The sequence below is a fragment of the Hyaloscypha bicolor genome (genome assembly GCF_002865645.1).
Source record: "Hyaloscypha bicolor E unplaced genomic scaffold K444scaffold_13, whole genome shotgun sequence".
NCBI lineage: Eukaryota > Fungi > Ascomycota > Leotiomycetes > Helotiales > Hyaloscyphaceae > Hyaloscypha > Hyaloscypha bicolor.
Window position 1 is genome coordinate 1,057,763 of NW_020194515.1, and position 24,932 is coordinate 1,082,694.

A 24,932-nucleotide genomic window follows, 5' to 3' on the forward strand; every position below is an offset into this window, starting at 1 on the left:
CTTTCATTTCCTTTCCTCCCTCCCCCTCTCCTCTCCCCGAATCCTCCTTACCCAGGCGCTACGAGCCCTTCTCACTCAATCCCCACAACAACTCCCCAATCCTCTTAAAGCTAATCGGCTTTGTCAGAAAATCATCAAATCCACACTCCTCCGCGAGATCCCTGTCCCTGCGACTAGCCAGTCCCGTCAGGGCAACGATATACGCTCTCTTCTCTTTTCCTTTCTCCATGGACACTTTTTCATCCTCACCAAGCTGTAAAGATCGCGTGTTCTCAAAAGCCCGAATAAACCGTGTAGCTTCAAATCCATCCATCTCCGGCATCGAAATATCCATGAATATTACATCGAACCTTTTTTTGCGAGACTTAACGGCATCCACGGCTTCGACGCCATTCTTGGCTGTCACGATTATGTCGCCTTCTCTTTTCAACAGATATCGGTGCAAAAGGTTTAAGTTGAGAGCGTTGTCGTCCACGGCTAGGATGTGCAGAGCTTTTGATGTGGAGCTTGGTTTGGGAACGGGATCCGGGGTTGGTGTGAGGACTTTGGGGTTCGGGAGCGTGAGCGTCATTACTGGTTGAGGAAAAGCGGGAAACGTAGGGGACGGGAGTAATGCGGGAACTTGGGCGAGCGAGAGAGTGGCGATGCTTTCGAAACTTTGGCTACTTGCTGGCTGTTGTTGGACATGCCAGGCTGTGAGCGCCATGGTGGTAGGTTTTGGCTGTTCGGTCGTAGGCGAAGTGGATACTGTTTTGAGAGGTGGAGGCGTGAAACAGTAATCTGTTGATATGATCCCGTTCATGATGGTTCGTTCTTCGGGAGATCCGAGAGGTGTTTGAGTTCCGGCGTGGGCTTGGTTCAGACACCTCTGTATTTTTTGTGGCAAGGCTATGTCTTGATCGAGGAGGGCGAGAAGAGATCGAGCAAGCTTGAACGGGCCGATTGGACTGCAGATTTTCCCGATGGCATGTCGAGTGTGGACATTATCTTGCTTAGTAGAGCAGGCCATATCGTCGTGAACGATCAGTACCCGTTGTCCATCTTTATACCTGGTTGAATCTTCTCGATCAGTGATAATCAGATTCGCCGACGTTTCTTTGATCTCAAACCCGAACCATTCTGTGCAATATAGTTGTATGCAAGACCAGGAAATATCCTTTTGGTATGACGTGTTCGTATCCCTCCCCCGCGAAAAGCATATGGATTTGCCAGCCGCTCGATGTCGCAGCTTGCTGATGCATTCCTCTGCGTCGGATGGGACGTTTGTCGAGTCGCTGAATGTTCCATTACTATGCTGAACATTTTTCGACTTCTCGACTGGTATGGTAACTTCGACATCGGTGCCTTTTCCAAGTTCGCTTCGAATCGAGATCTTTCCGCCAATTTGGTTGACGATACTCCATCTGAATCTAATTAGCCTCATCCACCATTTCATGAAATTTCCAGACAGGGCTTACACAATGGAAAGACCTAGTCCAACGCCAGTGGCAAATGTATCCTCCTGAGCGAATGGATGGTACAATTTCCGCTCCATGTACTCCGAAGACATTCCCTTGCCCGTATCCCTGATATGCAAAGAGAGACAGTGGGAAGTCTTCCCCCATTCATCTGCCCGAGATTCCGTAACTCTCAGTCGTAACATGATGTATCCGGATTCCGTGTACTTCTGTGCGTTGTGCCAAAAATGTTCATCACAACTCTCCGTAATGCCCCTGCCCAGATTAGTCCAAGGAGCGTAGAGGGTTCCCTAAAGACCTGCCTGCTTGAATTTTGAAAACCCAGTCCCGCTTTTCAATGTCTACAGTCACTTCAAGTGGGGCATGGTGAAGGCCCAGGGGTCGCTGGTCATTTTGAGATTCGCTGGAGATTGGAAGGGAAAGGTCAGGAGAGCCAGTGCCACGAAATTCGTTTGCTGCAATCATGCCATTGACGATATCTTCGCAGAGCAAGGCGACATTAGTATCTTGATAAAGTTCATTGGAGATGGTATCTGAATGGCAAATAAGTATTGAAGAGTGATTGTAGGTATTGGGGGGGAGGGGGGGCGTACCCTGATGATGACCTGCACGCTCGAAAGAATTTATCTTGCTATAGTCAAGCACATGGTTGATGGTATCCTAAAACTCATCAGCACCCCCAACTTATCTATGAGAAGGTCATTGTACCAAAAGAGTCCCACTGCAATTTTGAATCGTAGATATGAACTCCATTTGAGAAGCATTGAGTTCGGATTCGCGGAGAAACTCAGCGCTAGCAAGGATACCATGCAAAGGACTTCTGAATTCATCTATGACAATCAGCTGAATACTCTTCCGGATTGTGGACCATTTTCCATACGAGAGATGCTGCTAATGAAATCAGACTTCATCTTGTTCGAGGTAAGTGCATCAAGGCGACTTATTTCGACCATCAAGAAGTTTGTAAACGCGGAAAGGTAGGCAAGCTCGGAGTCCACGGTGAAAACGGGTGCTGCTAATTCGCTCCAAACAAAACAGCCAGCATAGTACCGGTCTGAAGTCGTACACTGTTAGTCATTGGGTTTTCAGGAGGTCAGGATTCCATACCTCCGCCCGCATCCCATAGAGGCAAGAAAATTATCTGTTTGGCACCTGGAAAGATGCGAGATAATATTGCAGCCTCCGCTTGCCTCTTCGTCACATTGATCGGGAAATTCGATCGTATTCTCCCAGAGGGACTGATGCCGTTTCTTTGATCCCACTCGCTGATCTGCTCCAAGGAAGAAAAGTAACCCTCGTCATCCATATACCAGACATTTCCTTGTGGATAAGATTTGATCAGCGATTGCAGAGTTTTGGAATCGAGAGTTGCAGAGTTGGAGTCTGATCTAGAACTCTTTCCAGAACTCATCGCAAGAATCTTTGAAGCTTTGTGCTTATCTGTTGAGCTTCGTATTGCCCCAACGGACAGATGACGGCCGCCCGATTGTGTGCCCGGAGATAAATTTGGCCGTAGCTGGTTTTCATTCGACCCTTGACGACCCTTTTTATCCCTATGCGTTCGTTCCATTTGTGCTCCTAGATCTGTAGCTGGGCCTCCGTAAACGTTGATATTGTCATTCTCAATGTACCCAATGGCGGGGGCAAGAAAGACGACACCCCCCGCAGTAAGCTCCAGACTCTCTCGAAGGATAACGGCAGCGTGATCGAGCGCGGTCTTGATTTTGTCTAGCACGGACTCTTTATCTGTTGAAGGCTTGCCATGGCCGAGTCCCATCCCATTCTGGATCTCCTCCTGAACTTGCCTGTCCTCTCCGGCATCAAAGCTATCACATGGCTCTTCATCCTCACGTAGGTGGCCCCCATCACTGCCCAGGTAACTATCCCGGGAGGTCCTCTCGAGAAATCTTGCAATGCCCTTGCTCATTAGAGCTGCCCGACGTCGCTCGGCTGCTTCTCGCTTCGTTTCCAGGTGCTTCATGATGTTTCTGGCCTGAAGATGCATGAATCGCCTTTGGTTCTGGGGTAAGCCATCGCGGGCTTTGTCATCAAAGAAGAATAAAGATCCGATATTCACACCATGGCTGGTGGTGATGGGCACTCCCGCATAGAACCTGTAAGATGCGATTTGGCCGTCCACGACGGGGAGGTCTGCGAACCTGACGTCTTTGCTGAGGTCATTTATGATGAAACATAAATACTCTTCTATTTTGAGATCAAGTGCCAGAGTGTTCTATCTCGCGTTAGTACCCCATAGGGACAGTATAATCAATCGCAAAACGCTCATTGTCGAAATCTCATTGGAATTTGGGGGGTGTGATCGGTAGTCCATACCTCACAGAGGCCCCCAGGAGTAGGCACAGTCTGGCATCCAAACCACTCGCCCGTGGTAATTACGTCCTCATCGGTATCAACCTTGCCAGTTCGTACGGCCCCAGCTAGGAAATATTGCGTTCCTTGGGACTTCAGTGGGAATCACCATAAGTTTTATGTACAGAACGCACCTTGATCAACCAAGCTGGCGTGTGTTTTAGCAACGGATGAAAGTTTTGGAAGCTTCAACATACCTCACCATGGCATGAACGCCACGTAAACGCCATACAATTGATTCAGCATACGCATCCAAAGCTCCATCATTATTCAAACTGTCACTAAAAATGGTGTCCAATGCTGCATTATTGGAGTGCTGGGGATCGAAGAATCTGAGGCTGGTCGTCAGGTCCGGTGGGGCAGGTATCCGCACAACGAGACCAACAAAGTTACGTACTTTCTCAACTCCAACGCCCTCTGACTCTCCCTTATATCCCGGCTTGTCTCTGCGCCCTCTAAAGACATGATTCATCGCGCTGGACAACAGGACAGCCGGGGAGCGAAATCGTAGGGTTTCGACCGTCCGCTGATGCGCAGGGGCATTGGCAGAAATATTCTTCTCCCTCCCTGAAGAAGCCTGACGCCCCCAAAAGCAAAAGGAGGGTGTTTGCCGTACGTGATCCTTGGCCTTGGGATGGAAATCTAGAACATTTCGATTGCGAAGAACCCTGCAAGTGTGGAGCTGAATCGAGTGCGGAAAGCGTTCTCGGGGCACGCTTGAGATGGAATGCGCCTCGCGTTGGTCGTGGATACACCGAAAACCGGGCCGAAAATCAACGTTTTCCATATTAACCTCCATAACAATGACAATTAAATATTTGCAACTTTATAGAGGGTAATCCTATAGACTGCGCATTAATTAATGTTATTTTTAAGGGAACCTAAGTGTGCTGGCTGTTAAAGAAATTAATTGGGGAGTTGATTTTCAGGCTGGATTCGCTAACAAATTTGGCGGGTGTGTATGTATCACGACCTTAAGCGGAGGCGCGCGGGTGGATAGTTGATGCTGCACCGCCGGCACGAGTCATTGTACCTGGTGTGCATGTATCATCCAAGCCGCTTCTCCAGCCCACTTTCAGCTGTTACAGCATTCGAGCTTTTGCGGCCTAGAGCAGCTGGTGAGTGATAGTACCGGTATCAAGTTGGGCCAGGAGAAGCCGTTATCAGATCAAATTTCCGCCCTGGCCAGGCCGTTGGGCCTAGATCTGGCCAAGAGGATGGGGTATCAGATTGCTGGAATTGTTTCAACGACCCCTCGCTATTTCGCCAACTTTGAAGAGCTTCCGAACCTATCGAAGCCTCTCTTCTTGAGTGTTGAGCCTCACTTGCAGGCCAGGCATCAGCAAGCCCACCTCACTATCCCTGGCGTCTATTGGCTAATGTTATCATTCGGCTTTCGGTCCGCCATCTTCTCCTCCACACTGTGACTTATCCGCAAAGACCCCATGGATATCCCGCATTCGTGCATAAGCATGATTGGAGACATCGGACCGGGGGCGTTGTTGCACAATCCGAGGATGTGGTCGTGAGTGGCCCAAGCCACAAAGCTCCTTTTTCGAGGTGTCCACAGACAAAAGAAAGGTTGCTTCATCGATCGCCAGAAAATAGAGAGGTCGGGTTACATCTCATTCGTTTTTCAAAGCACTTAATCTGCATTTCGTCATGTTTAATTGCGGATGGCTGCATCCGATACCGTACGGCGTTTGGCTCTTGCTCAGGGAGGAACCCGCTGTTGGTGGGATGTGACTATGCAGCCGTTATCCTTACCACACTTGAAGAATAAAAAAACTTGGCCTAGGATTGAACCATCGCTCTGGAGACTTGTTTGGGTTGAAAGTCAACTTGGGGATATGCGATCACGTGATGTTGATATAGGCTCTCGTACCTCTCTCCTTGCCGATCCCCACAGCGCTCCCTGGATGAACGCTGTTTCATGGATAGAAAGATATTCGAGAGGCAGCCACAGCCGATTCAAGACCAAAATCGCATTCCCAGATTATTCTTATAAGTAGAATGCACAATTCCGACAGCTATCCATCAGCACTTGCCGACTGGGGCTTTCCACTGACCACGCACTAAGAATGGTATCCAAGCTCACTGTCCATAGTACCAATCAGCAACCACACATTCGAAAGATCAAGAGCAGAGATGCTGAAACACATCTGAAGTTCCGCAGATCCTGGGAGATCCGGAACCTCAGAATCATCCTATTCCCATATGTACAATGTGCCCCAAACTCTCTTCTTCAATGATGTGACTCTCCGTGACGCTCGCCATGTCCGTGATCATCATTCAGAAACATGTATTCGTACCCGCAATACGCCGCAAATGCCACAGTCGCTATGCCTAAGCCTGGGAAGCTGCCTCTGAATCGATTCCATCGTGTGAAAGGTCCCGTGTATCGCCATGCCTCCCTGTTCCAAACCGTCAGTAAGCTATTCTGTATACCGCCGTAGCTGATGAATATTGCCAACTCACGCTCGCGCCCATGGGTCGTTTGCAGGAGGTCCAGCCGCTCTTGCGAATGCTTTAGGGTCGAAGCCAGTAAGGTTGGGTTTAGGAGCTCTCCGTATACTGTGATTTCAGGTTAACAACATTCTAGACAGTTCCTAATCCTCCAATTGACTCTACTTACCTTGTGATACGCATCTTAAAGGTTATGATTCTCCACGAGGCTGTGTCTGAGGACTCGAGGAGAAGGTTGACGTCCCTCGCCAATCACCCGAAGTTCAGTTCCTGAGCTAGCGCGTATTATGTAAGCGCCCGGTATCGTGGAGAAACCCAGCCCTGCCATCTTCAGAACCACAAAGAGACGAACATCGAACCCGATACTCCTCCACCAGCACGGCAAGAACATATCTCTCGGTCCTCTTCAATATCCAAACGGCAATACATACCCAACAGGTCTCAAACAAGCCGCTCCCCAAGTCGCGCGTCCCGCTGCGCCCATGAAAGCCGCACACCTCCCTCGACTTTTCTGGACTAGCATACATAGCACAGAGAATCAAAATGCCTCCACCGATGCAGCGCTTCGGCGGCGCACCCAATAATCTGGCCTCTCACTACCAGCAGTATCCCTCACACTCGCAAGCACACACTGCTGGGCTCCCTCCGCCTTCTCTGGCCGCCAACCCCAACTTCATGAATGCGAATTCCATGAGCAATGCGTTCTCAGTGAATGGGAACTCGTTAGGTCTCTCTGGAGGGTTCGGTGGCTCTGGGCTGGGCATGCAAGGCGGAACTGGTCTGGCAAGTCAAGCGGCGCAAATGGGTTTCGCGAATGCACCTCTTCACCAACAAGGCCATGGCAGCATGAGCGAGACAGGGTCATCGCGGTCTGCTGTGAATAAAAGCAGGATACGAGAGGTCTGGGCCGGGAACGTACAAGAGGAATTCGCGGTATTGAGATGCTTGGTGGAAAAATATCCCTATATCGCTATGGTATGAACCGTGAATGCTAACCGGGTCGACATTGCTGATACCATTGCAGGACACCGAGTTTCCCGGCCTCGTAGCACGACCGATGGGTGCTTTTAACGGCAAGAGCGATTACCATTACCAATGTCTGCGGTGCAATGTCGACCTGCTCAAGATTATACAGCTAGGACTCACGATATTCAACGAAGATGGAGAATGCCCTCCAGCATCAATGTCAGCCGCAGAATTAGGACTCGACACGACCCAGGACGAAACTCGAAAATATGCTGGCGGGGTGGTTCAAATACCGACTACATGGCAATTCAACTTCAAATTCTCTCTAAAGGAGGATATGTATTCGGAAATGTCGATCGAGGCGTTGAGGCAAGCAGCGGTCGACTTTGCAAGGCTCGAAATTGAAGGAATTGACCCATTCCAATTTGGCGCGCTTCTGGTCAGCTCCGGACTCGTTTGTGACGAAGATGTGTATTGGATCTCGTTCCACGGTGGCTATGATTTCGGATACCTCACCAAGGTCCTTGTGCTCCTGCCTTTACCCGATGATGAGGTCGCATTCGACAGTATTATGAAGAAATTCTTCCCGAGTATCTACGACGTCAAATACCTGATGAAACAGGCGATCAAGCACCAAAGTATGGGCCAGGTCACACCTCTCGATCCCGCGACTACCGATATTCTCAACAAATTCAATAACAGTGGAGGTCTCGAAGCTCTTGCGGATAGTCTCAAGATCAAGAGACAGGGACTGGCGCACCAAGCAGGATCCGACTCTCTACTGACAGGAAAGGTGTTTTTCAAGATGCGGGAACGAATCTTCAACGGTGAGATTCCCGACGAGCAAAGAAGCAAGGTATGGGGTCTCGGCGTACCAGAAGGCGGACCACCCATGCACATCCGTTCTACACCCCCGCACTACAACCAAACTCTGCAAGAGAACACCACGCCAAACCAAAACGGCTACACGAACGGAGCACCGAGCACGCCGAATACGGGGAACGCAGGTCTTGTCAGCACACCGGGACACAACAGTAATGGCGGGGGAATGGGTCCTATGACCCCGGGCGGCGCAGGAGGTGCATTTGGGGCTTTCCAATACAACAGTAAATAGGAGTCTGGAATATGGCGGGCGGGCGGGCATTCGAAACCCAAGTCTGGTGGGATTCGCGTGAAGGACGGGAGTTATAGGCGTGACTCTGATATCAGTGATTTGGGGAGTTTCAAGGGTTGTGCTTGTTAGTGTATATTATGGAATAGAAACGCATTACATGGACGGGGACGATTTTTCTCTTCTTCCCCAGCTTTCCCCTTTCCGTTCCCTCTAGTAAACACCGCAAGAACAAGCAAGTTGCTTATGCGTCATAGCCTAAAGTTAGTGAGAGCTGTGGGGATGATTCTGTGCGTTTATTTACAACCTCTCCCTCCCCCCCCCCCCAAAACTTTGTGGGGTCAGGGGGAGCAACAAACGTTGCGTGACAAATTCAATGGAACTAAACCATCAGGTCTTCAATCCAAGAAGTATTCTCTTGGCGGTGCTGGGAATCAAACCCAGATCGAAACGCGATGTAGCCTGAGAAATGAGAACCTTATACCACAATCTCACGTGCTGCCATTACTGCCATCATTCCATTGGTAGTTACAAATTTTGGGGGGTTAATGGGCCGGGAGATTGGGGGAGGAGGAAGGGGGAATGCTTGCCACCACACCACCTGTTTCATGTGTACAAAGTTGTTTAATGTCATTATATATCACGTACGAATTTCACCTCAGCCGAGAAAGGTACGGAATCAGCCACAATATACTTCATCCAGAGGTACGTCAGCTCAGGCTTAGCGTTGTGAAGATTTTTATGACAAATGGGTGGTTTCAAATGGGAATGTGGGAGGAAGGTTCGCTTGGATGGGTTTAAGAGGAGGGAAGGAGCGATTGGCCGCCGAATCGAGTTTAGCGTTTGCCAGTACCTGCGTTCAACGTTACACGCAGCCTCATGTCTTGAGCCTCTTATTCATCCATCATCCTGTTCTTTCGTGAATGCCATCACCCTTCGGTTTGCCATACGCGGTCATCCCGTTTTTGAAAGTCCTTATTCAGCAAAATCGTCTTTGACCAGCATCATCTGCCGTGACCACCCACCAGTTTCTACGGACAGGCTACAGCCCTGTGGAGTCAAGTTCTTTTGATCAAGACAAATTCGGCTTCTCTCCTTGCCATATGATATCATCACTGACAATGAAACTGCGTACGAACTTCTTCCTTTCTAAAGTACTCGAGAGATCGACGTCAGAATTGGCTTCCTCGCCGCTTCCACAAGAGTTAGTCTTACTGTGCACTTTGGTCTTCAGTCAAACACCAAGATATAGATTTTCAAGCTATGGTCGAGTAATATATCTACGAGCCTCTCTTTTATGATTACGAGTACTGCCAGCCCACTCGGCTTTTGAGGATACTTCCTGCTGCCAGGAGTAGAATATAATGTGAGCTTTCCGAGACGTACTTAATTACGTCCGAAGGCCGTCAAGTATTGGAACCTCAATTGGAAGCCACCCGACAGTAGACGACAAGGTCACCCGAAAATGTGGAATATGATGCCCTTTCGTACATATGGGGCGATTCTCGGAAGCGAAGTCCCCCTTCATACCTAGATTCGTCTTCTTTCTCCAGACGCCTTCGAAGCAATCAAGTGATTGTAAACCTCAGAGGGCAAGCAAGATCGCGACGCCACCCCATTATATTTATGTTTACTCTAACCGTATCTCCCTTCTGAGATGTGCATACGCCACCATTGATCGGCCAAATCATTAAGTCAGATCAAGCAATGAACCTCTGCTCCGTCTTCAACGCAAGCAGATTGTCAAGAATCTGAGCATTCGACGGTTGTCTCACTAACCTCGGCCTGAGATTTCCCCACTGGTCTCGCACTAGATATCCCTTCGTCAGCATACGCATTCCGATCAAAATTAACCCCAAAGGGAATCAGACGTACCAGCGTTCAATCTCCCATCCTCATACCCGACCCCAAGCTCCCCCAAGCTCAGTTTCAAATCCGGCGCTCCCAATGCTCCAAACAAAAGAGGCTGGACACGATTCTTCTGGACCACAGTCCCGAATTGATCGAGATGCACCCACAGTACATATCCCGTCCTCATCGCCTCTTCATCCGCAACAAAGAATGAACGCTGATGAACCATAAGTTTGTGTTTCTTCTGCTCTTCGCTATCTCCGTCCTCCTCTCTATCCATGAACTGCACTTGCAGCTCCTCACTCTCCCACGGTACCTGCTCATCAGGTTGAACGTACAGGTCCGAGTTGAATTCAACAAGCAGTGGTACGAATGCAAGGATAGACTCAAGAGGCTGAGAAGCAAGGAAGGAGTAACGCTCAGAATTGTTGAGGATCGTTCCTTCTTCGAGATATTTCAAGATGTTGTTTGAGGGGATAGAGGTTAGCAGGGAGTGGTGGATGACGTCTGTTCCGGGATTGTAGTCGGTACGGATCCAGATGGGTGTGTAGTGGGTATTTATGCGGCGCTCGTGGGGCATGAGGAGATCTGAAGGGACGGCGAAGATGTGAGGGGGAAGGACGACGGGAGGGGAAAAGAAGTGGGCGTGTGCTGAGCGGATGAAGCGCTGGGGAAGAGGAGATCAGGTTCCGATTTGATGGCAACGTGGTGGAAATGTAAATCACTTACTCGTCGTCCTTGGTGGCCTAGACGGGCGTATTCAATTCCAAGACGGATGTGCTGTTGGGGTTTCGACTCGTTTGTGACGGAGCTCCAGTGTTCCTGCGTTTGAATTAGGTTAGGATGATAAGAGAATTTTGGAATGATGCTCACTAGGATATACCAGTCAAAGCCCAACTCCAAGAAGTTTTCTCCATGTTCATTCTTATTAGGCATGGGGGTCAGAAGGGGGCTTTCTGTCCAGTGGAGACAAACGGCCCGATCAGAATGGAACAAAAAATACAGTTCTTTGACTGAGGCGTTGGCGCCGATAAAGACTTTCTGAAGGATTTCTGGACAGAATCTATCTCCCAAACATGACAACTTCACAGTAACTTCGAGATTTATTATTAAGTTTTCTTGTGCTGGGGTCCTATACGAGCTTCCCTAGGTCAGTATAATTCTGATGCTCCGGGTGGAAACTAGGTCTGCACTGTGCCGCTTTGGTGGTGGCTGGGGACGCAACGATCCTTTTAGGGCACCAGATGACTTCACTATCCCACCGCAGCAGGGCGATGCTGTTAGGCAGCAGCATTTGATACGAAGAGAAAGAACTGTGGAGGCTGAAATTGCCGGTTCGCACAGCCATTTTCTACGAACATCTTTATAAAGCTAGACTCTTCTTGATCTTTTCGAGATCCTCGCCCGAGAACCCTAATTCTCGAGTCAAGTATCCATAGACTCCCGGGTACAGTAAATTGTTCTTGCACTCCTGGTCTTCGATGTTCCACTTCTTATCCATCCACTTCATGACAGCGAGGATGGTAGGACCCTTGGCACCACATATCGCCTCAAAACCAGGTACCTCGAATGGGTTGTCAATTCCTTGCTGTGACATCTGCTCAATCATGACACCTAGTAGTTGATCACGCATAGTCTCTATCCCGATTCGAGTGAGCGCGTAGTCGTGGGAGATAATTTCGGGAGGGGTATTGATAAGTCCAAGAATTAATGCTGCAAGGATGCCAGTGCGATCTTTGCCAGCTATAGACCATCAGCTCCGAATCAAAAGCTGGTTCAATGCGGAAGAAGCAGAAGTCTAACTATTTGCAAATTCAAATTGAAGGTCAATCAATATAGGGGGAACAAAAGATTCGATGACGAACCGGTGCAATGAAACAACACCCCTCCTTGGGGCTCCTTCAACCTTTCAAAAACAACCTTAAAGGCATCTTTGTGCGTATCCAGCATGTTCCCATACGTTTTTACAAACCCATCGACTCCGTCATTCGCGGCAAAGTCGGCAGGACTAAGCCCGTGAAGCACTTGCTTTGCATTTGCCTGCGCGGCCCCAATACCCACAGGGCCATCCCCACTGGTTGGTATCCAGAGCGTTTCAATTCCTTGAATGTCGGGACTAGGATATGATTCTCTTTCTTTCCTGCTTCGAAGATCAACGATGGTGGTGATGTTGTATTTTTCGTTGAGCTGAATGAGTGATGATGGAGGGAGGTGTGACAGGGAGCCAGAACGGAAGACCAGGTTCGGTTGCAGTGCGGGAGCTGAGATGGTGCGCAGGTTCAGAGCATGTGGGATTGGGATGAAAGGGGCCGAAGCGAGGATTTGTTTCACTTGGGATTTTTCGAGGGGCTTTCGGATGGGAACCTGGAGAAGGGCAGCGAGGTCGATGGTGGTCGTCATGATGAGTTTACTTCAATGAAGAAGGGCTTCAGATTGATGGAGAACATTCGAAACTGCTGGCGGCCGATATTTATATTCTGTTCGGGCTATGTTTCTTCCGGGCTCTCGTCAGCCCGGGTACATACGAACCGATCTTAGCGATGAGTAATCTCCGGCAGACCATATATAATGGGAGATGATCCCTCTCTCCTTTTTATCTAATTATTCCCAGTTGATCCAACTCGGTGTAAGAGTGCAAGAATTCCTAATTCTGTTCCTACATGTATCTTCTAGGTCGAAGTGTATTGAAATTTGCTTACATGGTCTATCTGACTATTCAGCAGCCTTGAACATCGAAGTCTTTCACATCTAAACGTTTGCTGGATGTGGGTCTTTCGGAGTTATCTTTGATTTGAACCTCTCGTATGCTAAGCACATTTTATGAGCTCGTTTCTGTTTGTCTTCTAGCCTCGTCTTTTTGAGTTATTCCTGCAAGGCTACAACCAATTCTTGCATGTCACATTTCAATTATCCGCCACCAAGCTTTCCGGTGCCTTCGCATCTTGACATATAGCCTTTGATGTGGTATTCCCGCTAAACTGCCACTGAAGATGCGCCACGGCCGCTTTGCCAAACTTCCCCCCATTAGTCGTTGAATAAGTGCCTTGATGTCCAGTATCAAGACTAGCCCAATAAGCCGGCAAGCCCGTTGGCAACAGGGCGTAATCTTTCTCGCACTAGGTGGGAAACATCAGTCTCCTTCCCTACAGAGAATGGGAGGAGGGGGTACATTCAAGAACCCCATAGCCTCGCTCCCACCAACAAACCATGTAACAATTTCAGCTCCTTCAACAGATACCTCTTATCGTCTGTAAAGATAGCAATATCAAACAGCATCATCAGCATGAATCTTGTGTTGTGATACCCAGTAGACATGGCTTCCAATCCTCCACAACTGTGTCCTGTGGTGGCGATCTTGGCAGTATCGATGTTCGCGTAGTTTGTGGCCCTTCCGGAAGAAGCTCAGATAATGGAGTCTCTGCTCTCCTACACGTTCGACTACCCCCCAGCACCAGCAGATGGCGCTCTATCAGCAGAAATGACATGCCCCCAACTCACAAACTCTGTCAAAAAGTTCCTGTAATAATTCCCATCAGTTTGGCACGCTCCATTGGCCCACGCAATGAACCGCATGCTCAGATTCCCACCAGGTGGGGTTTTTGGGGCACAAATTATGTGGCTAGGAAGGCTCGAGTCCGCGATCATTGGTGCGGGGTATGGCCCCGATCCTGAGGTTATGAAGCTTGCGGTTCTGGGAGGCTCCGCCCCGGTGTTGCTGGGTGGGGACTGGATGGTGTAAGTGGAGAGGGAGGATAGAGCAATGCAGAAGATTGGTGTCGTCGCCTGTTGCTGGGAAGTTTCCTGGGCTGGGAACGGACTGAGCTGAAGTTAAGGAGAACCTTGCGAGAAGGAGAAGTTTTGCAGCCATGGTGGAATTTAGAGGACAGTTTGATGCTGGAGGGAAGCAAGAGAGAGAGAGGGGTGCATCGTTCTATACGTACCGCAAGAATGAGAACCCCGAGAGGGAGACAGCATGTTGCTGGACCTTGGAGTGGACAAAATTTAGCCAAAAGGAAAAATTCTATATCTTTTATTTACGGCAAGATATTCGAGAATATTTGCGCGAACTTAGAAAGTGAATCCTTTGCCCTTCAAGTGCGTCCAAGAAAGATCTACTGCTACCCCGCAAGCAGGAAAATCTCGGGAAGATTGCACTACAGCCTTAAACCCTTGTCCCGTTTTTCCCTTTAATGTTCGATTTCTGTGTAAATCCTAGCTTGTAGTGGACAGCTCATATGCGACAACGGCTAAAGTACAGTACAAGATGGGAAAAGGGCAGTGGCCTCCAATATCGCCCACTTGAATCTTTGCAACTGCGAACGCAGGATGAAGGCATAGTTACCATCGTCGGGTTGAATGTTTTCCACAAGGTGGCGTTTCCCCTGAGGCTCCTGGTTTTGTCAGGGACACTCGCTCCCTCGGATAATTTGTTTGCAACACAAAGGCGGCCTGGAGTGTCAGGAGGCGAGGGAGGCCCGTAAACACTGACGCTTACCGAGATTTAGCGATGCGAGCCCCTGTGGAGAATACTCGCTTAACCCGCATTCAAAGTAACCCTTATAAATATGAAAGGGGCTACAGGGCCCAAGGCGCGAGATTCGCTCGGTGTCCGAGAGCTATGCGAAGGACCCAACCTCTGGACCGAGCTTTGGCAGTTTTGACGTCCATGCGTCCCCACGTTTCTCAAGTCTCGCAAGGGAAAATAAGGTCATTGGCTGGTTTCGAGTAATTCTTGAAACAATTCGTAAACATTACAACACCGGACCTCTCAGAACAGCACTTCGCATGACTATCACCTAATATGCCGAGTGGTAGCTGCCAGAATATAATAATAGGTCCTGTCATTTGTTGTTTCGATAAGGTTCCTGTTTGTTGATCTTTATTACCTCAAAATCCCAATCCTTCTTCTCTAAACGTTTTTCTATTAATTTCATACTATTCGTAATACTGCCCAATCTCTTCACTCTGGCAAGATGATGATAGCAGCGAGATATGTCTATAATGCTAGCAAAGACAATATCAAAGAGGCGGAGCAGAAAAGGCAGTGGAGGAAAACTTTCGATCCGACCTATGTATCTCGAAGGTCGACGCTGGCGGCGATGCCACGGAAATGGAAGAGGCAAAGTTTCGGGAGGCTGTCAATGATACTTGGATCCAGGTATGCCATACTGTGTATTCGCAAGAAATCCCGAATTCAGGGCTGATAGATGAGTGTAGACAAAGTGTGATGATGCAACAGCCAGAGAGATCGCATATGAAGAGGCTGTCGGAAGAATTTGATGAGCCTGAGCTTCAAGCGAGGGATGGAAATGGATTCGTTAAACTGTAGGTATTTGGGTTGATGAATTCGAATGATGCAGGGCGTCTTATTTGGAGCGTAACGATTTCATGAATGAGTAATAAAAAGCGTTGCACAACATATCTCATATTTAGTCTTCTGGTATTGGGTGGAGGAGAGAAAGAAATGCAGTGTTTCTTCAGATGAAGGAGAAATAAAGTGAGTCTTACTGTAACGCCAGTATATTTATGGTTGGTTTCATCTTCGTTTTAAAGATATTGAAAATATCACGGCCTCCTAGCATATGACGAGAAAGGCAAAGGCTTCGTGCACGTGACTGGCCGTGTAAGTAGGGGTTATTGTGAAAGACAACATCCTCTCTTATTATGGTTATGAAACAGTCAGGAAGGAAGCACAAAACATTAGATATCGTTTCATAGATAAGAAACATCTACTACCTGTCAATGAATTTGGATTGGAGTAGGCAAAAATCCCTCATGGCGGATCTGCTCCACCAAAATTGCGCAATTTGAGACGCGGTGAGCAAGGCCCCATAAATTCTGTTCAAGTCTGACGTCATTCGACTCGAAGAAACAAAGGAAATATCTAGTTCAGAACGGTTAGTAATATAGAGAAGCAGAGGGGAAAGAGGGTAATAGGGAGAGGACAACCCTATTCGGGTAGCCCATCACGTGCCCAACGTTTGCCGAAGCCAAACTCGACTTCACGCCTCGATCCGACCTTCACTCTTGTACTTCATCAACCACTCTTGGCCTCAGCCTCTATCTTAAACCCCAATATGGGAATTCCTCCACTTTTAATGTGTTTTGTGGCATGATTGCCACGCCAAAAGTGGGAGCTTGTTCCAGGCAGACACACCGCAAGTGTTCCCCATGACCAGCGGGGTGGCGAGGCCACCCCGTCTGACCAGCCACCAGGGTTGACATCTCACATGATAGCAATCACGAACTCTATCATTTCCATGTGAGCGCTATCCTCGACTTGCGTTAATATACAAAGTTTTCCCGGTGTCGCTGCGATAAGGGAAACGAAAATGGCAGCCATCTAGACTCGCCCCTCCCCGAGTACTCTGCTCTCCTGTTCCTCCATCGACGCTTTCCTGCCAAAACAAAATCCCGCACTCTCAAGCCACAACACTTGATGTTCCTATTTCTATGCATCCTGTGGCTCCGAAATCCCTCAACGTTCCTCTCCCCGATCGGCGATCCGACAAATCGGTACCGCATCCTCCGATTCTGTGCAGATCCGGCGACTTGTCCTGAAAACAAGATGCCCGTCCTGGCTATTACAAACTTCAATGTCGTGTGCTCGATATTAGGAGGCTTCATCACACTGTTCGGATTGGTCTCCTACCTCTTCAAAGAAAGGTTCTATCTCTCCGAAGCGCGTGAGTAATCATGAGCTGTTATTCCGTCCCGACGGAACCTTTGCTGACAGTTTGCTCAGTCATATCTCTATTGGCAGGAGTAACTTTCTCCCCGAATGTCACGAATCTCATCCGGCCCTTGGAATACGCGGGGTCCGAAGCCAACCTCAACGCCATCACATTGAGCTTCAGCCGTCTCGTCTTGGGCGTCCAACTGGTCCTTGCCGGAGTCCAACTTCCAAGTCGCTACTTGCAGAAAGAATGGAGATCTCTGGCTGTGCTACTTGGGCCTGCTATGACCGCTATGTGGCTGATCAGCAGTCTGATCATGTGGACCGTGGTCCCCGATCTTCCATTCCTACATGCTTTGGCCGTTGCAGCATGCATCACCCCAACAGATCCGATTCTGTCTAACACTATTGTGAGAGGCAAGTTTGCCGATCGACATGTACCGAAACCCTTGCAGAACATCATTATTGCTGAGTCAGGAGCAAACGACGGTCTGGGCTATCCGTTTCTGTTTCTTGCGTTGTACCTAATCAAGTATAACAATCAAGCGGATGGTGCAACCACAATATTGACGCTCTGGTTCGGTGAGACTTGGGGCTATACGATTCTGCTCAGTGCTGTCTATGGTGCAGCGGTTGGATGGTTAGCAAAGGGACTTCTACATTGGGCAGAAGAGAAGAGGTTCGTTGACCGAGAAAGCTTCTTGGTATTTGCTATTGCCTTAGCCCTCTTCACCGTCGGCACCTGTGGCATAGTTGGAAGTGACGACGTTTTGGCCTGCTTCGTAGTTGGTAATACTTTCACGTGGGATGTAGGTTTCTTGAGAGATTGCCCCGGTTCCCTGAAGCATTTTCTAAGGAGCACTTGCTAAGTCGCCCATTACGCAGGATTGGTTCCGACTTGAGACCTTGGATGATTCCCTGCAGCCAACCATAGACATGTTGCTCAATCTGTCGATATTTATATGGTTTGGTGCCGTTTGCCCCTGGGATAGCTTCGCGACAAATTCTGTTGTTTCGATGTATCGTTTGGTGCTGCTTGGGGTTCTCATCCTCCTATTGAGACGCCTTCCAATACTCTTTGTACTACGTAAGTACATTCACCAGATTGATGGGCGGCGGCAGGCGGTCTTCATGGGGTTCTTTGGCCCGATCGGGGTATCAGCAATATTTTACCTTTACATTACCCTGGAATTCCTGGATACCATCAAGGTCGATGGTGTTCAGCGAGATGATGCTCGGAAATTGGGAGAAGTAGTGACAGTGGTCATTTGGTTCTTGGCCATTTGTAGTAATGTAAGTTGAGGTCGACAACCTTGTACTCGTTTTATACACTATAACTTCAACAGGTCGTCCATGGACTAAGTATTCCTGTCGGAATGGTGGGCCTGTATCTCCCTCGAACCCTTTCCCAAGCAGTTGAAGCAACGACAAATAATGAACGATTTGGCCCGATCAGCGCACCTGTTCAAGTTATATTTGGTCGACGAAGAAGAAAGGACTTGGCTGGCGATACTTCAGACTCTCCAGATCCCTCGCCTTCCCCTTCGTCGCCTCTTCTTTCCAGGATCGGCGGCTCCATCATTCGAGATCGCAATTTTGGATCCATCACTTTGATTGGAGCTGGACCATCGACTCTTCCAGAGCTCAGCTACAGTCGGATAATTAGCTTTCCGGATGAGAACTGATGGCTGTGTAGCGCCTGTTGGCAAGAACTCATCCTTCATATGTGACGAATGGCGGGGAAGCCGTCCTCTCAGTACGTTCTAAGAACGGGCAACATTTTTGTAGGACTTGTATCGAGTTTGATTGCACATTCAAAGCAACAATTCCAGCGTTGAAGATGGAGACGAGTCAAATGCTGCTCCGCATTCTAAACAGCCTATACTTCAGGAGTGCTAATCATGTATCCCGCGTTCCCCCCATCTATATTTCTCCGCACTTTTGTCGAAAGGCACATCCTGCGCATTTGCTTTTGCCATAGGTGGGAAAACGAATAGGTGCCACCTCCACGCGCTTAGCATTCTTTTGGCTTGCGGGCCGCGTCTCCGCATTCTTTGGAACTCTTTAACGGCTCGGCCCTAGGTCGAACTCGTGCAGAGGGGCGAAAGAGAGGTTTAATGAGTTGCAACAGTGTGCTTTTGTGGGGTTGCCGCTTGACTATATGGAGAGTAGTTGAGGGGTCTAGATGGGTTGGAGCCTTAAAAATGGATGAGTAGAAGGGCGGAGGAAAATATTGGCAGAGAGGGAGGATGTGAGGGGTGAGGGGTGAGGGGTGAGGGGTGAGATTATCTATAATTACACAGTTGAAACTTGAGCGAGACAAGCAGGGGGTATCCATTTATCACTGCAATGTACACGCAGAAGTCCATACAGCTACTTGAATATTTTTATCAAAATAGGGGAATCTCGCTGCACTTGAAGAAATCTCGACAGATTATCGCCGAGAAACGGGACAGTGGGTCAATTATTCCAGTTCAGAATATCATCTTCAACTGGGCTGAAGGCAACTTGGCGCACAGGCTAACTATGCTGTGCTTGGAATAGTTTCACTCATCTATCTTGAGCCCCTGGTTTCTGGAACGCCTCGCAGCAACCACGGGAAGAAGCAATGTTCCAGACTCGAACCAGAGATTTGTACCCACCGACATCAAAGCCTGTCCAAGAATTGAACTCCCTAGTTACTTATTGTCCTCTCTAAAGTTCTGTACTAGAAGAACGTAATCAAGCACTAGGTCTCCGTCCTTCGATCGCCAACACAATCTCAATGAACTCCCTCTTCAGTGGTGTCTTCTTCCTCATGGAAAGCAAGAAGCTCGTCTTGAGCACATTCTTGATCTGCCGTCCATTCAACTCAATCGTCGATAAGTAATCCAGATCCTGCTCAGACACTTCACTCTTCTGCTTCGAGTTCTTGAGGAAGTTTTCCCAGATTTGCCGTCTGGCGTCCGTCGTCAAATTAGGATATTCCATCGAAACGTGAATTCTGGACTGGAATGCCGCATCCATGTTCGCCACTCTGTTCGTTGTCAAGAAGAGGATACCTTCGTAGTATTCTAGCGTTCGCAAGAAGATGGATACGAGCTTGTTGCGCTCCAAGTCAGAATTCGTTCGTGCTTCGAGGAAGACGTCGCATTCATCGAGCAGGAGGATGGCGTCCCATTTTGCGACCATCTCGAGGATTTTCTGCAATGCGTCTTCGACCTCGTCGGGTCGGATTCCTAGGTCGCCTGCACTCATCATGTATAATGGGATGCGCATGCTTTCAGCGACCGACTCGGCTGTTAAGGTCTTGCCTACACCTGGTGGGCCAGAGAGCAGCATGATTATGCCCTTGCCCTTGCCTTGGATCACGTCGTCGAAGGTGTTCTTATTCTCGACTTGGCTTTCTACGAAGGACATGAGGAGGTCTTTGGTGTCTTCTGGGAGAACGAGTGTGCTGAATGCGTTCTCGTTCCACTCGATCTCCTTGATGAAGTCGACGAAGAAGAGCACTGTGGGGATTAGAATTGGTGTGATAATTGGACCGCTGATTTACTTACTCCACTTCTTCTGCTTCAGTGAGTAGCCAGGGACCGTTGATTTGTAGATCAGACGGCCATCGTCAGTAAGATTAATCTTCGGTCCGTCACCTTCGTCTTCATAGTCATTCTGGATGACAGTAACCATCGTTTTGAAATCCAACCCTACGGTCTGGGAGACATTGAAATCTTGCGTGTGCAGATCGTCATTGTAGGACGAGCTTTTGGTTGGATTATTACGATCAAATGACTCGGTATCAATGATGATGCGTCCCGTCACCTGAGAGAAGGTGTTACTACCAGGTCTTAAAAAATAACTTGAGAGATACTTACTGTCACAGGTATCTGGGTACCTTTGGCGTTCCACGACAAAGCAATCCCTTCGTATCTGAAAGAGATGTGAGCAGCAAGCAAAATTGGCCATCGGGAGGACTTACGCCTTGTAATGATAGCCTGCAAATTGCTCATACTTCTTTCCACGCTTGACCAGAGTCTTCTTTATCTGCTCCTTGTCCGGATGTAGATGCAGGGGGCAAGCACTCAAGTCTTTGATTGGCTTTGTCCCCTGGAAGTCATAGATATTTGCATACTCGGTGCCCCGTTTGAATGCTGTTCCATTCCAGCCAATTGGTTCGAGGGTTAGCTGGAAATATTTGCCGCATTGGCCTTCGCCATAAGAGCCACTGTAGAAAGACTGGCAGTTGGGAAGACCTCCGGTTCGAGAGTAGACTGTGCATTTTGGCTGGAAAATGGCCCATAGAATATCGAAAGTGGTGACACCGTTCAGGATGAAATCTTCCAGGGCTTTGATGGTATCCTTGAGTTCCTCCCTCAAAAGCTTATGAAGAAGTTCGAGGTGGGTCTTGGTGCTCTCATTCTTCTCACTCTCAATTGCCAGTTTGAATTCGGACCATCGATGAACGAATGGTTGAAATGGGGCGTCGAAAACCAATCGATCAAGAGAACATGTAACTCCAGGGTACTTGGCAAACACGTTCTCCAGCACTTTCTTCACGGCGGGACTATTCACAATAATCGAATCGATGTCGAACTTCTTGCGGCCAGTAAAACATTTCTTCTTGCGAGCGATGAATGCGTATTTTGCTGTTTCTTCCGTCTCGGCCGCTTCTTCGACGTCCTCGGGATATTTGTCTACCCAGGGTGCCCGTCCTGAACTGTCTTCGGGGCCTTGATAGAGGTCTTTGATCTTGTTGATTGAGCCGACTGGGGCATCTTTCAGTTCTGGGTCGGTCTCTTTCTCTGAGGCATCGGTGGCTGGGGTGTCAGCGCCAGGAGTGCTGCCTGCGGATTTCTCTTCCTTCTTCTCCTCTTCGACAATCTTCAAGTCGAATTGACTTGCAAGTGCCTCCATGGCGGTCTTGATAGCAGCCGTGTCCGCCATGGTGACAAACTAGAATCGCGTGATGACTTGGGGGAGTGGGAATTTGCGAGTCGCGCGACGATAAGCTTACCTCGAATGATCGAGTTGGTAGAAAAGAGCTGGAGAAGACTGGCTTAGATTAAAGCTATCTTGAAGAAATGAGAGCTGTAGATATTTATTGACGGTGGATTCTCATGCCTAGTGGGTTCCACTGAAGCGTTCCAACCCCTGAGTCACACAGGCGTACCGAACTCCTACTGGGCTGAAGCCACCTAGGCTGCCGTGCACAGCCTCAGGCTTTCGGGTCGGCATCGCGGCAGTTGAGCCAACCAAAACAGCCTTTAAAAGGTACCTACAAGGTACTTGACATATTTGCGACTCGGATGCCTTCCAGCTCCCTTCGGCGGTGACTCTTTGCGCGCTCTAGCTGCCGTTTGACAAGCTGTTGGGCCGCTGGGGCTGGAAACTAGCCCCCAAATCAGGGGGTGGCGGCCCGAACAGCTACCCCACTATGCTGCAGCCTACCAAAAGATCCTCACCGAGGTTCTTGGCGAAGGATTGAACAGTAGTCTTCCTTTCATTCAACTTTAGGCACGATGGTCGAGGGTAGTTCCTGCTGTGTCTTGTGCCAGTTGACTAGACACGATTATCGTCTACATCAAGCGTTATCTTTAGCACGCTCTGGGACGACAAGGTGATTGCGGTAATTGAGCAAACGAATCCTCCCAGTGCAAACGTAAGGCCAATCTTCTGCCATCCGAATCCATCTCTTTGTCCGCCTCAAAGTTATTGAGTTTGAGCTCAACATTTTTCACTAAAGAAAGACTTCCGTTCTAAGAATTTTGCTGCTTGAGACCGACATAATTCTTCAGTGAGTGGATAAAACCACTGCTACGACCAGTCGAAACCGGACGGGTGGCTGATGCGTTTCGATTCTGGGGTGATGTTTCAGGGTTCAAAGGTGCTGAGTGACTCTGTTGCGTACGATCAAGACCGCCTTCCGTTGCAAAAGCGACGAGGAGAATGGGTTGACTGATAGTTGAAGACAACGGAGAACTCCCGGCTGCCACTCGTTGGCAATACAGACCAGGAAAGATATCCAACATGTAACACAAGCTTTCTTGTTCTTTTCTGGTAGTCAGATCAGTGTCTGGCTTCAAGAGTTTGCCTCGTTTTGACAGGTTGATGCATCGGAAATGCCGAATATTTGGGAGGAAGTTTGGCAGCCTCGATCCGAATTCGCCTGGTTTGGAAGCAAGGTAGTCAGAATAGCCGAATTCCCATATACTCGATGCAGATTGAGTCTTTCTTGTGTCAGTATAGTTGGTGTAAAATCGGGAGAAATCTGAATATGGAGGCATACTTTGTGGGCAAGCCCCATTGCGGGCACGATCACCTCCTTGCACAATGACCACTTTATTGAATTTTCATTTTCGCCACTCAGCGCTCCACGAAGACAATTGCGAAGATCTGAAGTCAGCTCTCTTTCGATGGAAGTGGCACGTTTTGTAAAGCTTGCGTGACTGTCAACCGCTGTTATAGTGTCATTCCTCCAGGCTCGAACGGTGGGCAAATCTGCTTCGTTCAGTTTCGACTCGTTCGTGTGCGCATCGAGGTCTCTTACCCTTTTCAAGTCTCGGATCATGCAATCCCTTCTCAATACTGGCAAGAGTACTCCGTTCATCGGGAGTTAGGAGTACAGAGAAGCCTTGTGTCAAAATCCGTTCATAAACATACCGCATTACGACTGCCACCAGGACATGTTCTTTCGGTTCAGTCCATTGCGAGAATTGAGAGTGGAAATTCGCTATTATCCCTTCGTAAGGTTCAAGGTGGTCGCTTTGTTGTGGCCTATGGCGGAGAAGTGCTCCATATCCATGTAAGTCATCGTCCAGAAAGGCTTCGCAGTTGACGCTAACCCAATTCTTAATCGCCTTGATCAGCCTCTCATAGTCTTCTTCAATTTCATCCTCTGTATACTCTTCTCTTGGTGGTCGATGCCGAAAGATTGTATTTGATGCTTCTTCAAGTCGTTGTTGTAGACTTTCCCTCTGAGCCTCCGATTCTCCCAAGTTGACCTTCAGGGAGTCTACAAGACGAAGGAGTTCCTTTCGCTCTGACTCCAGGTGTTGGCAATGTTGTTCGAGCTTTTCATATTGTTGTTTAAAGTGACGATCGGTATGGAAGGTCGGGGTGTGATCATTTCCTTTCGTAGGGTTTGTCAAGGCCCGTCGGGGGTCTGTGCCTGGTCAGCGATATGCTTTTACAGAGTACGGTAATGGTACCTTTTGGTTCGAAATGTGACTCTCTGTCAACGCTGTTCTGTACTCTATCTGCAGTGGGGGAGGCCTTGTTTGCTGCCTGCATTGTTTGCGGCGCACCGCTGGAGCTTTCTGAATTCCCGTCCTGAGTACGTCTAGCCTCGCCAGAAGGTGCGTGTGGCTTTGATCTACGCTTCGAGGTAGTTCTTGGTGCTTCTTGGGCTTTCCGGTTCGGATCGGCCACTGGTGGTATTGATTGTGCTGCTTCTTCTTGTTTGGGAACTCGACGTTGCGACTCGGAACCCTCTGTTTGAAGATCCGCTATTGGTCCTGGCTTTTGACAAATTCAGAAATTGAACTTGACTCCCAAAATATCTTAACTTACAGTTTCCTCCTTGAAATCCAAATCGGGTTCCATGGTGTTCTGTCCTTCTATGCAAGATCCTCCGATCTTTCTCATCCACCGCAAACGACTGTCCGGAAGGCAAGTTGTATCATGCTCAGAGAGACCTTCTATCAAAACCCAAACAAGAACTTGGGCAGTGAGCGTCCGGTGATGAATGAAACAATCTAAAAGATTGCGTTGGGGAGGTTGCTTGCTCGGGAAGGATTTTCTTTGTTGGAACTCGTATAAGCGCCAATCAGAGCTTGTTGGGATGTCTCCAACTGGGTTTGAATTGTGTTACAAAGCATGATGCATGTTCTGGGGGAGAGGAAGGGTCAAATCCGGTATTTTTCGCGGCGATTACTGGGATGAGAACTGTGTCAGGGGCGGCCATATGGAACCAAGCCTTCTGTCCCGCATTTCCGGGCGCTTGACTTCAACGTTGATGGAATTGAGAAATCCACCCAAACACTCGAGTACCTCACTTATT

At 48.7% G+C, this 24,932-nt stretch overlaps 8 protein-coding genes across 8 annotated transcripts; 1 reads left to right on the plus strand and 7 right to left on the minus strand.

The window, feature by feature from the left end:
* Window positions 1-58: 58 nt before the first annotated feature.
* Window positions 59-4,292, minus strand: K444DRAFT_517122 (uncharacterized protein; the record flags this gene model as incomplete). Its single annotated transcript, XM_024873746.1, has 10 exons — window positions 59-1,403; window positions 1,458-1,712; window positions 1,756-1,990; window positions 2,051-2,117; window positions 2,166-2,287; window positions 2,338-2,511; window positions 2,565-3,690; window positions 3,792-3,920; window positions 4,021-4,159; window positions 4,225-4,292. The coding sequence occupies 10 exons, from the start codon at window positions 4,290-4,292 to the stop codon at window positions 59-61; spliced, it is 3,660 nt and encodes a 1,219-aa protein (XP_024743580.1).
* Window positions 4,293-5,750: 1,458 nt separating this feature from the next.
* K444DRAFT_649725 (uncharacterized protein) lies at window positions 5,751-6,476 on the minus strand (the record flags this gene model as incomplete). The annotated part of the gene is made up of 3 exons (XM_024885599.1): window positions 5,751-6,241; window positions 6,306-6,401; window positions 6,463-6,476. The coding sequence occupies 3 exons, from the start codon at window positions 6,474-6,476 to the stop codon at window positions 6,073-6,075; spliced, it is 279 nt and encodes a 92-aa protein (XP_024743581.1). The 3' UTR covers window positions 5,751-6,072.
* A 3,136-nt stretch (window positions 6,477-9,612) lies between these two features.
* Window positions 9,613-11,310, minus strand: K444DRAFT_606994 (uncharacterized protein). The gene is made up of 4 exons (XM_024879089.1): window positions 11,095-11,310; window positions 10,951-11,043; window positions 10,246-10,888; window positions 9,613-10,180 (listed from the first exon to the last, which is right to left on the minus strand). The coding sequence occupies exons 1-4, from the start codon at window positions 11,155-11,157 to the stop codon at window positions 10,071-10,073; spliced, it is 909 nt and encodes a 302-aa protein (XP_024743582.1). The 5' UTR covers window positions 11,158-11,310; the 3' UTR covers window positions 9,613-10,070.
* A 227-nt stretch (window positions 11,311-11,537) lies between these two features.
* On the minus strand, window positions 11,538-12,649 carry K444DRAFT_606996 (tyrosine phosphatase). The gene is made up of 2 exons (XM_024879090.1): window positions 12,087-12,649; window positions 11,538-11,964 (listed from the first exon to the last, which is right to left on the minus strand). The coding sequence occupies exons 1-2, from the start codon at window positions 12,619-12,621 to the stop codon at window positions 11,585-11,587; spliced, it is 915 nt and encodes a 304-aa protein (XP_024743583.1). The 5' UTR covers window positions 12,622-12,649; the 3' UTR covers window positions 11,538-11,584.
* A 475-nt stretch (window positions 12,650-13,124) lies between these two features.
* K444DRAFT_639747 (uncharacterized protein) lies at window positions 13,125-14,089 on the minus strand (the record flags this gene model as incomplete). The annotated part of the gene is made up of 4 exons (XM_024884410.1): window positions 13,125-13,337; window positions 13,420-13,609; window positions 13,664-14,004; window positions 14,036-14,089. The coding sequence occupies 4 exons, from the start codon at window positions 14,087-14,089 to the stop codon at window positions 13,125-13,127; spliced, it is 798 nt and encodes a 265-aa protein (XP_024743584.1).
* Window positions 14,090-16,789: 2,700 nt separating this feature from the next.
* On the plus strand, window positions 16,790-18,582 carry K444DRAFT_517288 (Na/H antiporter; the record flags this gene model as incomplete). The annotated part of the gene is made up of 4 exons (XM_024873763.1): window positions 16,790-16,907; window positions 16,967-17,706; window positions 17,783-18,190; window positions 18,244-18,582. 4 exons carry the CDS (start codon window positions 16,790-16,792, stop codon window positions 18,580-18,582), a joined length of 1,605 nt encoding a protein of 534 aa, XP_024743585.1.
* A 1,036-nt stretch (window positions 18,583-19,618) lies between these two features.
* Window positions 19,619-21,787, minus strand: K444DRAFT_580021 (ATPase; the record flags this gene model as incomplete). The annotated part of the gene is made up of 4 exons (XM_024877689.1): window positions 19,619-20,388; window positions 20,437-20,695; window positions 20,749-20,803; window positions 20,853-21,787. 4 exons carry the CDS (start codon window positions 21,785-21,787, stop codon window positions 19,619-19,621), a joined length of 2,019 nt encoding a protein of 672 aa, XP_024743586.1.
* Window positions 21,788-22,223: 436 nt separating this feature from the next.
* Window positions 22,224-24,668, minus strand: K444DRAFT_123838 (uncharacterized protein). Its single transcript, XM_024870404.1, has 5 exons — window positions 24,443-24,668; window positions 24,082-24,391; window positions 23,421-24,035; window positions 23,160-23,371; window positions 22,224-23,100 (listed from the first exon to the last, which is right to left on the minus strand). The coding sequence occupies exons 1-5, from the start codon at window positions 24,515-24,517 to the stop codon at window positions 22,630-22,632; spliced, it is 1,683 nt and encodes a 560-aa protein (XP_024743587.1). The 5' UTR covers window positions 24,518-24,668; the 3' UTR covers window positions 22,224-22,629.
* Window positions 24,669-24,932: the final 264 nt, after the last annotated feature.